The sequence below is a fragment of the Protomyctophum bolini genome (assembly GCF_963924005.1).
Source record: "Protomyctophum bolini genome assembly, chromosome: 21".
Lineage (NCBI taxonomy): Eukaryota > Metazoa > Chordata > Actinopteri > Myctophiformes > Myctophidae > Protomyctophum > Protomyctophum bolini.
Window position 1 is genome coordinate 15,165,496 of NC_137882.1, and position 9,503 is coordinate 15,174,998.

The 9,503-nt window shown below is 42.2% G+C and overlaps 1 protein-coding gene across 1 annotated transcript; it reads right to left on the reverse strand.

Annotated features, from left to right (window-relative positions):
* Positions 1–480: 480 nt before the first annotated feature.
* On the reverse strand, positions 481–7,636 carry LOC308336391 (delta-type opioid receptor-like; the record flags this gene model as incomplete). Its single annotated transcript, XM_080793755.1, has 3 exons — positions 7,506–7,636; positions 1,929–2,281; positions 481–1,016 (listed from the first exon to the last, which is right to left on the reverse strand). The coding sequence occupies exons 1-3, from the start codon at positions 7,520–7,522 to the stop codon at positions 481–483; spliced, it is 906 nt and encodes a 301-aa protein (XP_080649881.1). The 5' UTR covers positions 7,523–7,636.
* Between the last annotated feature and the right edge of the window lie 1,867 nt (positions 7,637–9,503).

Below are 9,503 nucleotides of genomic sequence, written 5' to 3' on the forward strand. Positions count from 1 at the left end.
TTGCTGGATTTGACCAGTCCTAAAATCAAGCATCCTCTTTTATTTGTGCTATGACATGAAAATGGCAAATTACAATTAATAAATGAAAGGGTTGCAAATTTGCAATGAATTCATCTCTATGTCTCTATGATTTATGTCACATATTTCTGCAACAGGTATGTGATGTATGTATTTGGTAATCCAGAACATTTAAATAATTAGTTAACAACTGAAATTGATTGTAATATTCTTGAAATTAAACTTTGACATGTTTTCAAAAATTACACAATTTATACAGTACCATTCATATAAATATGAGGCCAGTCCTCGAAACTGATTTAACTTCCCTCTGTCATCCCTCACCAAATTTTAGCTATAGAGTCAAAATACTGTACCATTATACTGTTGAGTCTACATTGCTGATGATGTGACTTGGGTTAAGCCCAGGTCATTTGAATCTTCCTTTCCAATGTGGGAGATGGACGAGAGCTCCATCGCCAGTCATGCAGGCTTGCTAGTCCTGTCAGGATTCTGCAGAGGAACGGGGGCCTCCCTGACTGCGCTCCGAGTCTTGTTGTTCCCCGAACCCCTGCTGCTGGCTCCCTTTAACCTTGCGGGGAGGCAGAAGTCTTTGAAGCAGCGCTTGAAGTTCTCGTCCAAGTAGGCATAGAGGACGGGATTGAGGCTGCTGTTCGTGTAGCCCAGGGCCACGCAGAAGAAGTACAGCGCCATGACGCCTATGGTCTCGGGCACCGCCACCAGGGCCTTGACCAGGATGAAGATGTGAATGGGCGTCCAGCACACCACGAACACGGCCACCACCACCGACACCAGCCGCGTGATTCGACGCAGGTTGCGGTCCTTTTCCCTGGAGCCGGACAGCATGCGCACGCTCTTCAGCCTCAGCACCATCAAGGTGTAGCACACTGTGATAATCAGCACTGGCACCACGAAGGCGAAAACAAACACGCAGACCTTCATCAGCGTGTCCCAGTAGACGTACGGCTCCGGGAACTGCAAGGCACACTCCGTCGTACCTACAGGGGGGTGGTGGGACAGGAAGGAGAGAAGGGAGGAGGAAATACACCCACACTTTTAGCACAGAACTACTTCATCATCAGCTAAACAACACTCTCAACTGTCCATTTGTCGGCTGTCACTGTGAGCAACAGAACAGCTAATGTAGTGTGCTCTTTGAATGGAACATCTTGCTCTTTGTCTTGACTCTGCTTTTCACAGCATGTATTCAGGGGAAAACAGTGCACGTACCTCGAAAGGGAAAAGGTGGAATACATTTCCATTCATGAAATTATTATAATTTGTTTTGGAGAGATGCAGCTCTCACTGGCTCAAAACCTTTTAATAAATGTATGGCTGTCACTCCTTCCATTCTGCTCCTTCCGATGCCTGATTTGCAGCTGATATACGAGCTCGCCATGCAACACCAGTGCACAACTTAAGCACAAATCAGGTTTTAGAGATTCTTTCCACGGAAGAGGGTGAGGGCGAAGGGTGAGGGTGAAGAAACTGTGGAATGCACTTCCCATTGCAGTCAGAACTGCAGCATCACTCCCAATCTTCCGCCGTAGTCTGAAAACCCACCTTTTCAGACTCCATCATGGCCCATAGCACTTACCCTACCCCCTTAGATAGCATTTCTGTAGACTTAGATAGCATTTGATACAGACTTATAGCATGTTATGTAGACAGCACTATAATTGCATTGTATGTAGTCATAGCACGTCATAGTACATGTATAGTTTCATTATATAGAAATTTCAAATTCCACTGTTACTTTCTTAGCTTACGCATGTTTCATGATAAATGCTTTTTATGTGATGTATTCCCATGCTTTTTTGTTCTTGCTTAATGTAAATCGCTCTGGATTAAGCGTCTGCTAAATGCCTAAATTGTAAATTGTAAATTGGTAGAAAGAAGCTTTGTCTCACCATTGTTGGTCTGGGTGCCACCCAGGATGAGAGCTGGTATCCCTGCAGCCGAGGACAGAATCCAGATGCACACATTGATCATCTTGGCTTTCATCGGGGTGCGAAAGTCCAGGGCTTTCACTGGATGGCACACGGCCACGTAGCGGTCCACACTCATCATGGTGAGAGTGAAGATGCTGGTGAACATGTTGTAGTAGTCTATGGAGATGAACACTTTGCACACCACCTCGCCAAAGGGCCACGTGTGCAGCAGGTAGTCGGTGCTCTGGAAAGGCATCGTCGTGGTGACGAGGGCGTCGGCGAGGGCCAGGTTGAATATGTAAATGTTGGTGGCCGTCTTCATCTTTGTGTACCTATTAAAGTACCAGGTAGGTCACGGACTCACAGCCAACAATAGAAAATAATAATGGAAAATACAATGTGGCATGAATGAGAAGAAAACAGAAACATGATGAGCAAATTTGCCCATGTGTAACACCTCAAACATTTCCATAACTACTTAATGGATAATTAACCACATCAAAGTCGGCAAAATATCACGGTGTTAGGCCCATTAAGCAGTGAAGTTATGGGGATTAATTAGAACATGGCTCATTAATTAAAACATGGCTCATTCTCAGGCCTCATTCACACGTACCAAACACCAATCAAGCAAATGTTTGGTCGTTTTTTAGTTTTTTGGGCCAAATGCTTTTCCAATGGGAGTCACATGGTTTGATTTGTTTAAAAAAATAAAAAAAAACTACCAAACATTTTCTTGATTGGTGTTTGGTACGTGTGAATGAGGCCTCAGACAACCTGCTAGCTAGAAACGTGTTGGTTGTTCTGTCCGTGGAGAGGTAAATGAAGTGTGAAAAGGATTTACTTTTATATATGTGTGTGTGTGTGAATGGGTGAATGTAATGCACAATCTATGTAAAGCGCCTTGGATAAAGGAGCTATATAAATGCACCATTTACCATTTATGAGCAAATCCTAGAACCAAGGCAAAAAGAAGTCACTCACCATTACAGCCCATAGTTAGATAATATGAGTAATTGCTATTTGAACAAAAGAGGTATCCATTAAGCATGTGCCTATTTAGCATTTTATCTATCTATTAGGCAGTAATGGGTTGCACTCAGAGTGTCAGTGACTATATCTATATAAATATCCGCCTGGGTGACAGCAGAGTGAGCAGACTATGGGCGAGTGTGTCTTGAGGGGTTTGATGAGGTCAGATCAACATATGGAATGTCAGACCAGGTCAGCTCCATATATGAAGATCTAAGGGTGGCAGCGGGGGCAGTATCTTGAGTGTAGAGGGTTTGGTGAGGGCCCAGGTAGGGCCGGGCCTTCAGTTTCAGGCCTGTTGAGAACTCTAGTTTTCACCGGCTGCACTAATAACTTCGGGGCAGGCCCGTCTAGAGTTTGAATGGACAGGTATCAGTCAAAAGGGAGACATCGAAGAGGAAGGATGGATGGGGAAGGATCAACATATGAAATGTCAGAACAGGTTCTGACATATATCCATATGGAGATCTAAGGGTTTGAGATTTGAGGTCAGATGTAGAGTTGCTCCATATATGGGCTAAATTGTGACAGCAGGTATAGTATTTAGTATGACATTACTTGACATTACTATATCCATCCCTGATGATATCACGAGATCTCCATATATGGCTCCATATATGGGGTCTTTCCCATGTATGGGGATTTTGAGTGATACACTGATGGACAAAAGCGTACAATTTCATAGTAAATGCGAGCTGCAGTCGCAATAACAATCACATCCCCTAAATTATAGCCATTCAGAATCATCCATTTATTTTCAGTCAACATCCTCCAGCCTCTTCCCTCATGTCAATCGCAATATCCCGAACTATACTGCAACATATTTGTAGAATATATAGCGGTGATATTTTTGAGTTGTAGTACTGTGCTACTAAACAGTAAATGTACAGCCCTGGCTTGTGGTATGGCATTATAGTAGAGGTGGGGAAATAAATTGGCCTGAGGCTGACAGGATTGTGCAATCAATTTGATTTGAGGTAATTGTCATTTCACCAGACATCATGGGAGATTTGTTTCTCATGCACGTCATAAATAATATTGAATGAAATGCAAGCGATTCATCAGCACGATGAACCACTGCTCATTTGAAAAGGTTTGAATCTTAGTTCAGAGGTTTGTTGTTTGTTGTGCTCACATTGTCATATTCGATGTGGGGGACATCACTTTAACCCATTCTGACCTGAGATCAGATTCATACGAGGTTTCCACGGGACACACACTGGTCTGATTAACCCATTCTGACCTGAGATCAGATTCTAAAAATGTCAGTCGTTCTTCGAATTTTTCAAAAATAGCAGACCTACAAGCTCGTATCGCGCCACTCGGTGGCGCGATATGAGCTTGTAGATCTGCTATTTTTCAATAGCTAAAGCATAACATGATGCCAACACCAAAATGGGTGCCCGGTCAGAATGGGTTAAAATCAATTTAATTTAAAAAAATAATGTTATGATTTTCTGTGCCAAGAATTCCTTATGTTACCCCAACAATGGTCATATTCTTTGGAAGGTGCTATGACGTATTTGATATGACTGCAAATTACAGTCACTGCGACAGAAGTTGTCCCACAATACTTTAGTACAAAAAATCCCTCCACAGCCATATGCATCTGGATACAAGAAGAGTGGGCACTAAGGAAATGTACAATTGGCTATTTTGTTAAAAAAATTAAACTTTTGAAAAAAAGTAACGTGAAGTATACATAATGAACATGCATGGTAGATCATTATGACTTAAATTCATCCTTCAACATCTTGTTTATGCCCCAAAATGATTGGAAATACAGGTTTTCTAGCAATTAGAAAATACTAGACCATAATTGTCAAATGTACAAGCCTGACTCTCTCCCATCTATACTCATTTCACTGCACCGCAGAAACAGCCATATTTCATGGAAAGAAATGTTTATGACCACGTGTTTCATAATGACGCACATACGTGCAAAATGATAGCACACGCACACACACACACACACACACACACACACACACACACACACACACACACACACACACACACACAGGGAGAACAAGCAAGCAACACACAGAAAGGCCCTTTTGGCCAACCCCACCTATGGACACTAATGACGCGGAGAAGAGAACACACGCCCAGGACCCACAGCGCCCCCGGCAGGAATCAAATCCAGGACCTTCTAGCTGTGAGGCTACAGTGGAGTGTCTGTCTAACAGTGCCCGACCGTCATAGCTTGGGGGACTGTAACCATGGCAATGATAGGTCCCATAGCTCGCACTGTGCGGTGGGATATTAGGTTATAAAATGGAAAAGCGCAGCTTGAATTTGGGAAAAGTGCAAGATATCTTTCCGTGTCAGTGTCTGCACAAGTAATGACGTAATGGGCATATATATACAACTTCAGATCAATTTCTGAACCCACAGAGGAGAGAAAGGGATTTAGATAGGACAGAGGTTTCTTATTAGTTTATTGTACTGATTATTGATTAACATTTTGGACAAAATAGCCAATTTTACATGGAGGTGTCCGTTCTTCCTGGTACCATGCATCCTATACCCAATGGGAACCCATCCTGGATTCAAGCACATTATCCTCACATCATTACTAGATTTGTTTACATCAGCATTACTAATGACTTACTGTATGAGTACCTATAGTAGCATTATGCCCCTTTTTATGAGTCTGAACTGCATGCCCAATAGGTTTGCATGTCTGCCTTCCACAACATTACTACTGAAGAAGACCAGAAGGAAAATGCTTGTACGATGATATATGACAGTGGTTTTCAACCCTTTTTCACACCAAGGTCCGTTATTTATTTGGCATTTGAGCCACATACACCATTTAGAGAGATTTAGCCTCTCAGTCCAAAGACTGATATTTTAGTGTCGTTGGATATAGGATTTTGTCCACAATTCCATGCTGTATTGATGTGGTACCATATAGAATATCAATCATTCTACATTCTCTAATTAAAAATCTCGATTAAAGATCTAATAAGGGTCCATTTGGTTACCAACTCTCCATCCTTTAGCTGAGGACCACTGGTTGAAAACCACTGATATAAGATATAAATATGACAACTTCTGTTGGAGCGTGTTCATCTCACAACCCACGGCAGGATTAGGCTACAGTTAACCTCGCCTCACCAGGCTTTCCACCTTGGAGGAAAGCCTGATCTCTGTTTCATTTCGGGTATATGATCCTCTCGGGAGCGGATGATATCGTTACGTCATGTTGTTGTAGTATTGTTTTGTAGTCGACAGGCAGGAACAATAAAACGGAACTTCCTTTTCCCTCAAACCGGAAGAATAACAATAAAAGCGTGACGTCACTGCTAAAGCCAACATTAAAAGTCCATAGACTTGGCCGCCACCTCAAAAACGTCACTTAAAGGACACCTTTAGTTTTTTTCAACCAAGGTTCATGTTTTAGGTTGTTATTAGAGAAAGTAAAAGATGAGTGTTCATTTTTTTTCATTTTAGGGATTTTAGCTCTTTTTGACAGGGGGGCGGGGGCATTCGATGTGGCTAAATATGTATTTTAACATGTAGCATTTTATGGTGATTTCTTTTTTTATTATTTACTATAGTCCTAATAAACCCCAAGATCTGGCGACAGAAGATCACAGGATCTACTGAATGTGAAGGTAGCCTACTGAGGCTCAATTTGTCTCAGTTTGTCACATTCAATATCCTGTGATCTTTTGTGGCCAGATGTAATTTATTGGGGTCTATAGTAGGACTATAGACAGTAACTAATAGAAAATGAAATCGCCATACAATTCTATAAAGAAATACATATTTATAGCCCCATGCTCGAATGCCCCCGCCTCCTGTCAAAAACTGCCAATATCCCTAAAACGAAAGAAAGCAGCAAATGAAAGAAAATTAACACTCACCTTTTAGTTTCTCTAATAACAACCTAAAACAACCCAAAATAAATCTGAATTTCAATTCAAATATAGTAAAAAATTGTAAATAATAGCCAATTGTAGATTGGCTATTTTTGCTACAACATTACAGTATATGCAATGTGGCCCCTCTGGAGTGAGTATGTAAATATAGTGGCCCTCTCCATCGTCAAAGTTGCCCACCCCTGGTCTATAGCATTGGTTCTCAAAGTGGGGTCCGGTGACCCCTAGGGGTCCATGGGGGTTTATCCGGGGGTCTCCAGCAAAAGTACTACTTTATACTTTTTGGCAATTCAAAAATAGCATATCCACAAGCTCATATAGTGCGTCACTTCGTGCTGCGATATATGCTTTTACCTGCTATTTTGGAAACATGGTGAAAATGTGTGCACATATTTGAATTATATATTGTTGTTGTTTTTTAAGCGAAACATTTTTAACTAAAATCTTTGCTTCTGGGGGCCATGGAACAAAACATTTTGAGATTGGTGTCGTCCTTGGCATGAAAAAGTTAAGTTTTTAGTCTATCCTTTTTAAGTCAACAATTAACTCTAGCCTACACAGTAAGTCAATGCCTATATAGGCTATACTCCAACATTAAAATATGCAACTGTGTGGACTGTGGACAGAACCTTACCTGATGATAACATACATGACGAGGCAGTTTCCCAACAAGCCCACAACAAACACCACGGAGTAGACCGCTGTGATGATGATGGGGATGATGGGAGAGATGGGCTCTTGGTCCCAGCTCTCCTCATCCTGCGTCAAACTGTGGTTTTCTGAATATCCTCCAGACAGCCAAGAAGTAGAATTCACCATCAGACAATCGTCTGCTAGCGTCGAGAGGCACAGCTCTTCTTTGAGCATTTCAACCGACGTGCTTTCCATTTTGGCACCACCTGTATTGTTAAAATAAAATGTACGCGTTTGAAAGGGAAGATTGGAGAGGGTCAGAAAGGGATAAAAGTTTAAACATATTAAAAATATATAGTAGCCAACTATGTAATGGCTAATTGGTTATAACGAAAACAGGCGACATCTAATGATTGGATACAATATAAATAAATAAATAAAGGACAGACAGACAAAATGCATACAGTTCACCTGACCTATAGCCTATATCTCGATCTGAAAAAAGTAGCCTTTGTGGACTACAGCAATACGCACATTCTCACTTCGTAACAATTTCAAGATCGTAGCTAGTTGGACACTCACCCCTTAAGCTGCTATAGCGCTCCAAAAATGTAACAACTGCAGGCTATATTTCACCAACTTTACCACAAAATGTAGATGGCTGTTATTTCTGTGCCTTGGATCTAATAATGTTGGTCAGAGGCTCAGAGCGCATCCAAGTTTGGGGATGGTATGATCTGACAGAGAGTAGCGAGCGAGCGGAGGCTTCGTGGATACAGTGCGCACTGATACCCCCCCACGCGCGCGCGAGCGAGCGCGCGCGCACGCACACACACACACACACACACACACACACACACACACACACACACATGGAGCAACTCATGACATCAGACAAATACGTCCGAATAAAGCAAAGGCGATATAAAGGTAAAAGACTGCTCGTCAAAATCTAGGCTATAGCCTACGTTGTGTTAAAGTCGGAGTCCTCCTCCTCATTAAAACTGAAATGTGCCTATATAACATATGTGTCTCATTTTTAGAAAATTCTGTCGAGATTAGTGTTATGAATGATTATGGGACTGACCTTTATCTGATTGACCCATTAGTCTAATACACATACGGTAGCCTGAACAAAAAATAAATCCTCTCATCCGGAGTTCCGGACGGAGTCCAAACAGCAGAGCATGAGATATTCAGCCTCAATTATTAATTGATGGATGGAGGACAGTCGACTTGGGGTATATGTGTCTGTCTGTCTGTCTGTCTGTCTGTCTGTCTGTCTGTCTGTCTGGAATGGCAGGTTAATTCATCAATCATCATCACCTTATCTTCTTCTGTGTTCTGTCTGAAACTGTGAATGATCCGTCAAACATAGATTGATTGGTCACTGGCTTCATTTACATCAGGTGCTGCACAGGTGTGTTGTTAATTAGTGGGTAGGCCTATAATACCAGTAAATCTGCACTGTCCGCCTGTCTGTCTGTCTGTCTGTCTGACACTAGTATCTCAGTGTCTTTCTCTTTCTCCCTCCCTACACTTCTCACCTCTGAGATACCTGTCCATTCAAACTCTAGACGGACCAAAGTTATTAGTGCAGCCACGCCCGGCAGCCGGCAAAAACTAGAGTTCTCAACAGGCCCGAAAATTAAGGCCCGGCCCTACCTGGGCCTTCATCAAATCTTGTACCCCACTGCCAACCTTAGATCTCCATATATGGAGCTGACCTGTTCTGACATTCCATTATGTTAATCTGACCTTATCAAACCCTGTACACTCAATACACGCTCTATACAGTATATGGCCAGTACAGAGTTCATTCCAAATGTTGATCTGACCCCCCAGCATGCAAAAGTGCCAGCGCTCGCTCAGCAGTCTACTGTCACCCAGGCGGATACGTGCACGCTTCTCGCCCTCAGGGCGTCTTATGGTAATATACTGTAGGACAATATAGTCAAACAAGTGTAGCAGTAGAAAGGTAATGTTTATTTTATTTGAT